General features: G+C 46.1%; 1 protein-coding gene across 1 annotated transcript in view; it reads right to left on the reverse strand.

Moving 5' to 3' along the window:
• MYO15B (myosin XVB) overlaps positions 1 to 12697 on the reverse strand; it is a 1465505-nt gene that overhangs the window by 663529 nt on the left and 789279 nt on the right. The window contains exons 23-24 of the mRNA XM_085614939.1: positions 920 to 1117; positions 714 to 811 (exon numbers count right to left, since the gene is read on the reverse strand). Coding sequence (XP_085471065.1) covers positions 714 to 811; positions 920 to 1117 — 296 coding nt within the window. The remainder of the gene's footprint in view (positions 1 to 713; positions 812 to 919; positions 1118 to 12697) is intronic.

Consider the following 12697-nt stretch of genomic DNA (forward strand, 5'->3'; position numbering starts at 1 on the left):
ATTTAAAAGAGACTGAAAGCATTGGGTGACAAGTGTCTAAGTTGTGGAAATGTGAGGCATATTTGTAAAAAGTAACTCCAATCATTGAGGTAGAAAAAGGGGAAGTCGCAGAGCCTGAAAAATGAATATAGGTAAGGAAATGACCTCACCAAATGGATAAGGAAATGACAAAACTACATTGAGCACCGTGGAAATTGGGGCACTCATGAGGGCTAGACATGGTTCCTACTTATTGGTGGTGCTGTAGAGAGACTCCGTTAGCGTAGTGAAGAATCAAATCCTGCTGGCTTCAAAGAAGTCACGAAGATTTTATGGCAGTGGCCTTGATCAGTTAAAGTATATAATGGCACCACGTGTGTGTTCATATCATTCAAGTAAGCATGGAGAGCTGGAAATCCATCTCATACAACACTGGTCATGTGTTCCTAGCAGTGGATGTCAACACATTGGAGTAGAGGTCTCTATGATCCTCTACCATCCTAACAGAACTACTCCTAGTTGCAATATGTCACAAAGATGGCTTCGACCAGTTGCCATGCTTTGTTCATGTGCCTTCTGAATGGAAGGTGTACAGATATCTGCACTGATGACTGATGCACGGTAACTGATTATATGCCGGTTAACCCTGCTGTGGAATTGGATCCTTGGGTTTGCTACTGGATTCCAAGTGCCCTTACCAACCTACCAATAACGCAGAACGAGAAATGGCTCACCTTTAGCTCGGTTGGGGTTGAATCCGGGGGCTGCGAAGGGCGGTGGGGGCAGGACCGGTGCCTGCATGATGGGTGGTGGTGGGATGTGCTGCGCCATCCTAAGAATACAACATACCAAAGTTAGATGTAATGTGGAATCCAAAGCACCATGTCTGGAACAAAAAAAACTAAAGGGGAGCTACGACCACTCCGTCCTAAGTACTCACATGTTCTGAGGGGACGAAGGAGAGCTTCCCACCCTTGACTCATTCATGAGAGGGTAATTGAGGGATGAGCTAGAGGGGACCAGGTACTCTTCGGTCTCTGCGATCAAATCCAGGACAAAGTCACAGCCAGTAAGGTCCTGCCAGTCATCACCTGTGAAGAGGGAAACAGACCAGCCTCGGGGGGTTTCCAACATACCCCTGGGTGGCAAGTGGAGACCAGGAAACAAGAAGCAGTATAGAGAGAAAGGGAATGAGGGGGGAGAGGGGAGTGATGGGAAAGAAGGAATATGATAAATAATGTGCAGTGGTTAAGAAGCATGGAGTAAGAACAAAGGAAAAGAAGAGGTGGAAAGGAGAATAAAAGGAAGAAATAAGTCAGAAAAAGGAGAAGTATATCCGGAGAAAATGAGGTGAAAGGTGATAGAGATGAAGAAGAGAGATGACGAAGGAAGAGAATGGAAAAGATAAAGGTGTTGAAGAAAGGACGGAGAGATGGAAAGAAAAATAATGAAGACAGAATTTAGAAAGATGGATGGAAAGCAGGGTGGGGGAGTGACAGCACTCGGAGAATGGGCACAAAATCAAAGAAGAGAATGAGGGGAAAAAGTAAGAAGCGATGGAGGAGAGAATGGAGGAGAGAATAGAGTGTCAAAAGAGACAGGGTTAAGAATAAAGTGAAGAAAGGAAGGGAAGTAGGAAAAATAAAGTAGTGGTGGGCAGAAAGAAGGCGTGAAATAGGAAGGAGAAAGTGAGAGGGAGTGGTGAAGGAAGAATAACGTTGACGAGTGGACATGTGAGGAAGGAATGGAGACAGGAAAACAGAGGTGATCAAATTCAGGCATACAAAACATATGTAGTCGATTCAGGAGTGTACACGGTGATATTCGCATAATCATCAAAAACATTCAAATATTCTCATGCAGATACACCTGCACCTTCATGGCTTTATAGAATCTCAAATTAACACTAGCCAAACCACCCAAACTTCAAAAGGCCTCCCTTGCTGACACACATTCTTAGACGTTTGCATTTTTCATGCTTACAAATTGAAAGGCTTTATTCACATGACTGGGGTGGCTGGGATGTGAGAATGCAAGGGCGTTTCTCACAGTGAGGTTTTCACTGCACTAAATTATTGTCTTACCTTCTGCACTACAAGTGTTGAATCAGGATACTAACTTCTATGTCCTCAACTATGCTTGTCCAGGTCTCAGGCTGCAACCCTGATAATGTTGCAATGCCTGTAAGGGGACATCCTTGCAATGGTCGGTATTGTGGCCGACATGGGTGGTGACATGGCCTCAGAGAAGGGTGTTTTCTCAACTATGAAGTGATTGTACACTTAGCGGGGTCATCCACCATATTACCAAATGCCACTTTCTGGCGGACCCCAGCCCAAAGTTTTCTTCCGAAGCCCGCCTCCAGCACTGCAGAAGGTCATGGTTGGCGAATATCAAGGCTGCCTAGTATTGATTCAAATCATGCCTCTTTCTTATGCCCCCAACCCTTTCTGCCTCTGTATCGCACTCTCGCAGGTTCATTTTCGTCCCTGCTTTCTCCCCTCTTCAATGGTTTCTCATTACTCTTCTATTACTTTCTCCTTTGACCTCCCTTTCTCTCTCTTTTTCTGGGTCAAAGTCTGATGATGAAAAATAAGCCATGGTCCCAAATAATGAATTTCTGTTGGCCCCACCAGCAAACACCGTCTCAAATTAGGCACGGATCCTAGTTATCCACTTTTTGTTGCTTTGGACTTCTGCTCCTGATCCTCTGCCCAGTCCATGTTGAGGTAAAATGTTAATAGTCATATGGCCTCCTACTGTTTGTTAACGTTTCATTCAGTACACCTTTCTGCTTCTAATAATCTGTCTGGAGTAGAATCCACATATTATTCTGCAAATCTGGGTGATGTTCTAAGCATTCAATCAATCAATCAGGGATTTGTAAAGGGCACTCCTCACTCAAGGCACTAAGGTGGGGGGGGGGGAATATCGGGCAGCTCCGAATCATTGGAAAAGCCAGGTCTTGAGGCTCTTTCTGACTGCTTGCAGTGTGGGGGTTCATCTGATGCTGAGAGGGGAGTTCATTCCAGGTCTTGGCCGCGATGTAAGAGAAGGCTTTACCTCCCAACTTGGCTCTCCAGATGCGTGGGATTTCAGCCAAGGCGAGGTCGTCAGAGCGGAGGTTTCTCTTGCGGGCGTGAAAGGAGATTCTTTTGTTGAGGTATTGGGGTCTGGTGTTGTGGAGGGATTTGAAGGCATGAGTGAGCAGCTTGAAGGTCACTCTTTTCGACAGGGAGCCAGTGGAGGTCTCGTAGGTGCTGGGTGATGTGGTCTTGTCGTGGGATGCTGGGGACGTGTCTGGCTGCAGCGTTCTGGAGTTTGTGTAGTAGAGATTTGTTGATTCAAGCGTAGAGGGCGTTCCCGTAGTCGTGTCTGCAGGTTACGAGTGCACAGGTGACGGTCTTTCTGGATTCGGGGGGGAGGGGTATCTACTTGAAGGTCTTGCAGAGTATGCGGAGGGTGTTGAAGCACGTGGACGATTCGGCTTTGACCAGTCGGTTCATGGTGAGGGAGGAGTCAAGTATGATGCCGAGGTTGCGGGCGTGGTCCATGGGAAGATTGTTAAGAGTGGGGGGCCACAAGGTGTCCTCTCACGTGGAGGGGGTGGGTACGAGGACTTCTGTCTTCTCCCGGTTGAGCTTCAGGCAGCTGCTGCTCATCTAGAATGTGATGTCCTCGGTGCTTAATTTGAGCTGGTGCTTTCCGGTGCTCTGCACCGGCACCTTATAGCCAGCACCGGGACTACGACAGTCTGCCACATGGTAGCGCTGTCATGCTAATTTAGGTATGAACACAACAACAGCGGTTTATTTGTTCAATTTACATTAACAATGATTAATACCAGCCTCCCGCGCCATTCTTCTGGCTTTGGGGGCCTGGAATAGTCTGACTTGTCAAACTTTTAGGAGTGTGAAGGTTAGTAGCTGTGTATGTACTGTCATTGGCAGCTGGCATGGGTTACGTGAGGTGCAGGCTGCAGTGGCCTCCCCACAAGAGCCCCGGTACTTATCCTATTACAAATTAAGCACTGGACGTCCTTCATTTCTTCCTGGAAGGGTTCTTTGGTGAGAGAGAGGATGAGCTGGGTGTAGTCGGCATAGGATACTATGCTGAGTCCATGATTTCGGACAATGGTTGCGAGAGGGGCCATGTAGATGTTGAAGAGCGTGGGGCTGATTGAGGATCCTTGGAGTGCGCCGCATCTGATTTCTGTGGGTAGGGAGAGGAAGGGCAGTATTCCGATTCTTTGAGTTCGGCCGGCAAGGAAAGGAGCGGATCCAGTCTAGGGCAGTTCCCTGTATGCCGGCGTCAATGAGTCTGGTGGCTAGTGTGCGGTGGGAGACTGTGTCGAAAGCTGCTGAGAGGTCCAGAACAATGAGTGCTGCCGTGTGGCCTTGGTCGAGGAGAGTGTGGATGTCGTCAGTGGCGGCTAGGTGGGCGGTCACGGTGCTGTGGTTGCTGTGGAATCTGGATTGCAAGGTGTCAAGGATTAACTTGGATTCTATGAAGTTCGTGAGTTGGATGTTGGTGATCTTCTCGGTGACTTTGGCTGCGAAGGGGAGGCGGGAGATGGGTCTGTAGTTCTTGGGGTGTGTGGAGTGCTTCTTGAGAAAGGGTTTGACTTCTGCGCATTTTCAATTGTCTGGGGAGGTGCCTGTTTCGAGGGAGCAGTTGATTGTACATTGCAGTTCAGGTGCAATGGCTGAGACGGCTCTCTGGTAGATATGCTGCGGGCAAGGGTCAGTGAGGGGTCCTGAGTGAATGCTCCTCATTTTGCCATCAAAACAACAATGACCTTCTCTTCTATCAACACCATGGCCAATTCCGATTCTGGAGCATCTCTAACCATGTCCATCCCTCCTGTATTCCTGTGATGTTTCACCAATCTTGTGACGGATTGGACTCGAGCAATGATGATGAGAAATATCTACATTTTCTTCAGACCAGCACGCTGCTGCACAGAATTGCTTCGGACCTAAACAACATGGTGGTTATTTTGTGGGTCACCAACAAATATTTGCCCGCATAACATCACTATCATGAGAGTATTGCTACTGCATGTGCCATCTTCACAGTGAAGGGACTTTTTGAAAGCATTATACTTTCTTCATTAACGTTCGGTGGAATTTATTTGTTTTATTTTTAAAGTTTTATACAGCGCTAGCTTGACCCGTAGGTATCAGAGCACTTTACATACATACTGTAAAGAAAAACAGACGAAAATTGCATTACATAGTAGGCAGTAAGGAAGCAAAACCAGGGATAAAAAAAATACAGCATGGAAGATAAGGTGGTTAACACAGTCCGGAATGTGGGAGACAAGTACTGGGTTGACGTTTTCCTGGCCCCAGCTGATAACATCGAACGTGACCTAAGGTGCTCTGTACGTTTTCTCCACCCTAGTATGAAGGAAGGGGGTAGGAAACTATTATGTCAGAATTAAAACACTGCCTCCTGGGTGTGGCCATTAATAGGCCTGGACATCAAATAGATTTTTGTTTTTTCCATAATGGTAAATAGGGGGGGGGGGAAAGTTAATGTTATCCTTAACATTGCCAGATGGGGTGGCTCTATCTTTTGATAATGGAAGAATATCACAGCACCAGGAGCAGACATTCTTGGGAGCATATACCTTGGAACATATACCTTGGAGCTTCCTTAGCCCAACAGTTTTACTGCTAATCTTCTTTGCATGACCTCATTACAACGTTGATGGTCTTTGTCCATATAAATCACTATCTTCAGTATCAGTTTCAAAGACTTCTGCTTGGAGCGCTCTATCACTATCATTTGCTTTTCAGGGTGGAGTAGATGAAGATGAATTTCAGTATTCCAACCTAGAGGTGGCGAGGGAAGGGCAGGGACAGGTGGAAAAAAGCCTTCCACGAGCTTTCCAATATTTAAATGAGAATCCAAAATCCCCTGGCACATAACTGGGTCCTTGTCCCTTTGAGGCAATCCAGAGTACTCTACTTGCCACGTCAGTACAGCAATGTCAACAGCCACCCGTGCTTGCGAAAGGTATCTCTTCCTTTATTGCTAGTAATGAAATGTCCATTGATAATGGTGGCTTCTTTGGAGAAGACCGTGCACATTTCTTGGTCATCAATATTCTCTTGAACAACACGAGGTTAAAGGACGGGAGATGCAAAAAGGTTGGCTAAGTAGTTGTGTTAGTTAATGATGGAGGCCTTGTAGGAGAAGGCTTTTTTAATGAGAAAAGTGCTGCTATGTCCTTTCACAATCAGGGGGAAAGCTTCCTTTCCGCCAAGTACAGTGATGGAAGAAAAGAAGGCATTGATGACAAAAGTCACCTCAATGTGGGTAGGGGTGGGGAGCTAAAAGGAAATACTTAAGAAGTGCAGGTTAGATTACAGTTCTGGACTCGTTTTTCTCTTGATAAAAATCCCTTAGTAGAGAAAAAGCTTCCTTATTAACCATAGGTCCATATGGGAACTTTCTCAAGATATTGCTCTTAATGGCTTGAGGAGTGGCGGCAAGGCACACCAGCAGGGACCTCTTACCTTAAGACAACTCTATTAGATACCGATGTTGCGAACTCGGATTTCAATTTCCAGCTTGGAACATCATAAACTACTGGGTGAAAATATGGCAAGGACACTCACATATACCCTAACCACTAACATCAAGAAAAAGGTGACCATGTGTACTCGTTCACATCATGTCTGTTCACCAGCAATGTGCCCCACTTGTGTATCACACCGATGACGACTTGTTTATCAGGATGTAAACTTAATATCTACTCGACAAAGTTTAAACTGTACTGCTATACCTAAATGACTGAAAATCCATTTTAAAAAAACGTATTAATAAGCCTGTGGAATGGAAAACTGCTGTTGCTGACAGACAGACGCAGGTTATATGGTTCACTATGAGGTAGGTTTTACCAATGAGACTGACCGCCAGGGCTATAATTGAATTTCAACCCACATTTCGTACTTTCCTTTGTACTGTATCTGGGATATTTTGTTGACTTCATCACTGGATTGTAAAAATCACGATCACCTCCTAACAGTGGTGCCACGAGGCACGGTGGCTTTGCCAACGGGCCTTAGCAGAGGTTAGGTTCCTGGCTAGAGTGCTCTCACCTTTGTTTGGTCCTGGGCGGTGGTTCCACACTCATGTTCCTGTGTTTGAAGCTGAGGCCGCCAGTGTGACAGTGACTGAGAATGTGGCAGTAGGAGGCCTACTGCCCTTATGTGTATAGATGGTAGAGGGGTTCCATGTGCTTCTGTGTTAGTTTAAGAAATTAATTGTGCTGTGAACATACTCCAATTGCTCAAGGAGAACATGGCCCTAATGTTATCCTTTGCAGTTCTTCAAAGTCCTCTATGACCTTCATTAATAGGCATGCTGATGTCATATGCCTGTATTTGGGGGGAGATCTAAATTCTAGAATTCTTAGGGGTCTCTGACAACAGTGCTGTCTACAGTAAAGAGAATGTGGCAATTGTCCCATGTGGACAATGAAACCTGAATGCACTGGTCAAATGGCATTGTGTCAGCTACTTATATGAGAAATGTCAAACTCTAATATTTTCTGCAACATCCCTTGATCACAAGCATACATAAGTGCTGAAATGTTGGTTGTACAAGGTAAAAGACATCTTGGGTTGCATAATTCTCTACTCCAGGTGCCAAACCATTTGCTCTTTTTCACCAATTACACTTTTAGGACATAGAATATGTTGTGTGGTCATATAAAGCGCCTGGAGTGCAAGTACTTCTGAGAGTCTGGAATCCACATGGTGCACCAATGTTGTTTTTAAGCCTACAGGGACGTCACACACATTGGTGGTACAAAGAAAGACATTCTCAGCTAGGTCGGTAACATTTTCAAAGAAAAGCACAGCTATGTGAATGCTGGAGAAGGTTCTAGGGTTTCAAACAAAAACTCTTCTGTGAGGCTTCCTCCGATGGCAAGGGAAAGTTATTCCCGGCTACAGAAGTGCTCATCAGAAAGGTAGCAGAATGGCTACATCAGTGGGCGGAGAGGACCTGCAGTCTTATCGAGCACCACCTGTAGCAATAACAAATACCATTTACTTAAAGCATGTTGGACACTTCTCAAGTGACCTCTCCCATCTCATCATTCATATTGTAATTTTACGTAAAGGTCAGGAAACGGAGCGGAAATGCAACTCTGGATAAAAAAACAAGTTACTTACCTGTACACTGTGAATCTCTAGTATTGGTATCTTTTATAGATTCACAAGCTAGAATCTTCCCCGTTGTAATGGTGGGAGTCCCACGGTAACAGTAATAATACTAGTGCTAACGCCTTTGCATTAACTCCATTAAAAACGAATAGTATTTAGTAACCAATTTACATTGTTTTAAAACAGACAAACTTCAGCCAATCAGAGACCCTGGAGTACTCATCTCCTGCAGAGCCACCAGACCTCATATTTCGAGCACAAGTGTAAACTAACAACAATAGAGGTAGCAAAAGGTGAGGGTTGCATGTGAATATAAAAGATATCAATACTGAAGAACCATAGTGTACAGGTAAGTAACTTGTTTTTCCTCGAGTATTGTATCTTTGTTAGATTAACATGCTTGAATCAGACTAGTAAGCAGTATCCACCACTAATGACGACGGGAAGGTGAACTATCCCACCATGATACACAACTGAATGCGAGTAGCTAGTTAAATTTCTGTGAAATTGCATAAAATCAGAGGAGACATATTCAGCAAAATCAAATTATTACTAAAATATTATAACAAGAAAAACAGCTGAGAGCAGAACAGTGCATACCTTATGCAAAGCGTAGCCGTAGAGCAGCCTGACTGACTGCTACTTTACTCCAGCCATCAAGTTAGTAATGCTTTATAAAGGTGTGGGTGTTCACCCATGTCGCTGCCCTGCATATGTCTGATAGAGATACTCCTGCGAACTGGGCTGGAATGAGGCTTCACCTTTTCAGGCAGTGGACACCCTGTATTTTAATGACAGAGGAGTATAGCTGAGAAGATCCAGTCCTTTTGTAGGGGCAGAGAAAGAGATAAGTGACTGTGATGATTAATGGAAAGTCCTAGTTCTTTTCAGGTAGAATTTCAAACAACGCTTAATATTCAGCGAGTGCAAAGCTCTTTCTGCTGTTGAAGAAGGATTGGGTAAGAACGAAGGCAAAATCACTGGTTCATTGAGGTGGAACCTTGAGAATATTTGAAGCGTTACTGCGCAGGACTACTCTGTCCACCAGGAATTAGAGGTAAGACTCAGTTATTGTGAAAGCTTACATTTCGCTAATACGTCCAGCAGATGAGATGGCTAGGAGAAAAATAACCTTCTAAGAAAGGAATTTCAGATCGCACTTGTGAATAGGCTCGAATGCAGACCTCATAAGTGCGACAGAACAGTGTTGAGCTGCAAAAGCACTGGAGGAGGCTTAATGGGTGGATACGCTTTAAAGAGACCTTTCATAAATTCCTTGACGAGCCTGTTAGACCAGAAGGACAACTGGTCAGACCACCGTCTGTACCTGGAAATGTACTTTTATGGATGAATAAGAAAGACCTGGTTTGGCAAGATGCAGAAGATAAGGTAGAACCTGCTCATGTGCTGAATAAAGAGGATGATACGATTGTGAAACACACCATGTACAGAACCACTTCCATTTCGCTGAGTGGCACTTGAGCATAGAAGGAGTTTGAGCCCTTTGCAGTAGTGACTTGCATTCATCAGTGTCAGGGGTTCCCTACCTGCCACGAGCCGGGTGAGGACTTTAATACGTGTTCGTTTCCGCCCCGAATGCAGGATGGACATGGTCCCTTTAAGGCGGAGTGGACATTCCCGGAGGAGGGGACCCCGCCTCTGAAGTCACCGCCCATCCGCCAATCTGAAGCCTCGGTGCAGTTCATAGCACGGCGTCCGGAAGAACACGGCGCGACACAGACAGGAGAGGAGAAGTCGTCCCGAACACTCACGGAGGTCTTCAGTATCCAGGAGTCGGAGGTATTAGAAGCAGTGCCGCCGCAGGAGGAGAAGAGAGAAGACCCAGAGGCTGCGTCGTCCCAAGAGCAGAGAAAGCCGGGAGGCCAACGAGACCACGCTCTGCCCTGCCACGCTTCTGGAGAAGTGTGGCACCACAAGGTACGGGCCAGATTAAGGGTGCTCGTATTCTCACAGGGAGGGAACGGGTAGGGGTGGGTGAGGGTGGACACGGGACGGTTGGGTGTGTTTTCGCAACAGCGCACCTCCCTCACACGAGTGCATTTCAACTGTAAAGGTCCCTGGTGATCCCCTCACTTCCCCTCCCCCTCCTTTCATATCCGGAATCCCGGTATTGGGAGTAACCCCCGGTTTCTGTTTCCTTTTTCTTTGAGAGAGTCCTCTGGATCCCTGTCGCCTTAATACCGGAAGCGTCCCTGACTACCAAGGAGAACGACCGGACCGGACTACTCCGAGCATAACGAGAACTCCGACTTCTTTAAAGACTGTTCCTTTGGTGTTCTGATTATTTTATGAGCTGGAACTATGTCAATAAACGCTCATATCCTTTGAATATATTCCTGAGTCTGGGTCCTTCTATTACAGGGGATTGACACCCCTCCATCCCTTCTTCACACAGAGATTGTCAGAGTTCCGAATTCAGCTTGGTGAGGAGTCAAGCAGACAATTGAAGAGTGCGAATCTGCGGGTGAAACACTTGCCAGTGATTCATCGAGAGATCTTCTGCTGGTTGAACCTGAATGGGCGAGAACTCTGATAAGCGATACAGCTTGTGTACCAGTATTGTCTTGCCCACGCCGGGGCGATGAGAATGAGACGACACGGTTCTTGTTTAATTTTTTGTAGAATCCTTGGAATGAGAAGGAACAGGGGAAATACATAGGGGAACATCCCTATCCAAGAGAAGTGGAAGGCGTTTTCCCACAATCCTGGCTGAGGAACTCTGCTGGCGAAGAGACTGCATTTATGCTGAGGGATGTAGTGAATAGATCTAAGGTTGAATAACCCCACACCTGGAAGACTCTTTGTGCATGCTTGTGGTTGAGCTCGCACTCACGACATTGTATGGTGTCTCTGCTGACGGAGTCAGTCCACTTGTTTTGTACTCCCGAAACATGCTCCACCTTTAATTAGATGCATGGTTATCAGCCACTCCCATACCTGTTGTGCTTGGGCTGAGGGAACCTGAAATCTCGTCCCACCCTGTTTGGGCAGATAGACCATGGTAGTGGTGTTGTCTGTCCTGATGAGGACCGAAGATCCCCTGATCCTTGGAAGGAAGGCTTGAAGACTGAGAAATACTGCTTTCAGCTGTAGATTTATGTGGCATGATGCTTCCTGTCTTGTCATAAACATCCAGGTCCTGCAGGTGGGCTCCCCATTCTTCCACGGAGGCATCCAAAGTCATCCCAATCTGTGGTGTTGTATAGAGAAAGGAGAGACCCTGAGAGATGATGTCCTTGACACTGCCAACGTCATATCTGAGGTTATGGAAATTTTGTCAAAGAAGCTCCGACATTGAGCCCACTGCACATCGGGCTATTCTTGCTGAGGCCTCATGCTTAGGTGGCAGTTGTGGATTAACGGGATGCAGAATGGCATCATCCTTAGCATAGATTTGTATGTTTTACAGAAACTGACTTTTTTTTAAGACGGTAAACGTGTTATCTTTTGGAGGTGTGAAATCCCTTCTGCTGTGGGAAAGGCCTTTGCAAGGTTTGCATCCCGGACAGCTCTTAGGAAAACCAGTCACCTGGAAGGGATGAGAGATGAGACCCTAGGGACTGAAATAGTTGCTGGCAGGCGTCTGTAGACTGCTTGGCTGCCTGGAAGGAAGAGTTTTGATTACCCAATCGTCCAGGTAGGAAAATACCTGGTGAACAGACCGTCGGAAAAAGGCTGCCACTGGGGCCAAGCACTTGGTGAAGAATCTGGGTGCTGACTGGTCGCACCCTGAATTGATCGTGGCACCCTGCCACTTCGAACCAGAGAAACCTGTGATGCTTGGGAAGTATGGGGATGTGAAAATATGATTCCAGCAGATCGAGGGATGAGAGATAGTTCCCTACATCCATGAGAAGCAGGATCTCCTGAGAGAAAGCATCCTGAATGGTTGATTTTTGATTAACTTGTTCAATAACCCGAGGTCCATTATTTGCCTCCATTTCCCTGTCTTCTTATTGATGAGGAAGAAGTGGTAGTAGAATCCCAGATGGCACTGATCGCATGGAACCTCTTCTATTGCCTGTCTGGAGAGGAGTAATCGAATTTCCTTTTTGAGAACTGGAAGATGGTGATGTCTTCCGTGGTGGAAAATCCGGAGGTTGTTGAACAAATTTCAGGGTGTGACCATGCTGGAAAACGTCTAACACCCATTTGTCTGAAGATATGAACTTCCAATGATCGAAGAATTTGGACAAGGTGGACCAAACTGAAGTTGGACTGTGGTGGCAGGGGCCTGCAGCTTCTTATTGTCTCCTGGTAGTCTCCGGAGCGCTTCCATCCGCTGGTGGACGTCGGCGTCCCAATGCCCTTGCATAAGATGACGCTGTGTTCGGGCGGTAGGCCTGGATTAAATACGTTTGATGATAGGCCTGTTCAGAGTAAGTCTGAAACCACTGTTGAAACTGCGGTCGAGAGAGATATTGCACTTTACCTCTGCCTCAAAAGGACTGAAATGTTCTCTGCTGCTATCTGCCGAGCAATTTGGCCGTGTCAGTATCTGATTTGATTGACTG

The sequence above is a fragment of the Triturus cristatus genome, chromosome 7 (genome assembly GCF_964204655.1).
Source record: "Triturus cristatus chromosome 7, aTriCri1.1, whole genome shotgun sequence".
In the NCBI taxonomy this organism is placed as follows: domain Eukaryota; kingdom Metazoa; phylum Chordata; class Amphibia; order Caudata; family Salamandridae; genus Triturus; species Triturus cristatus.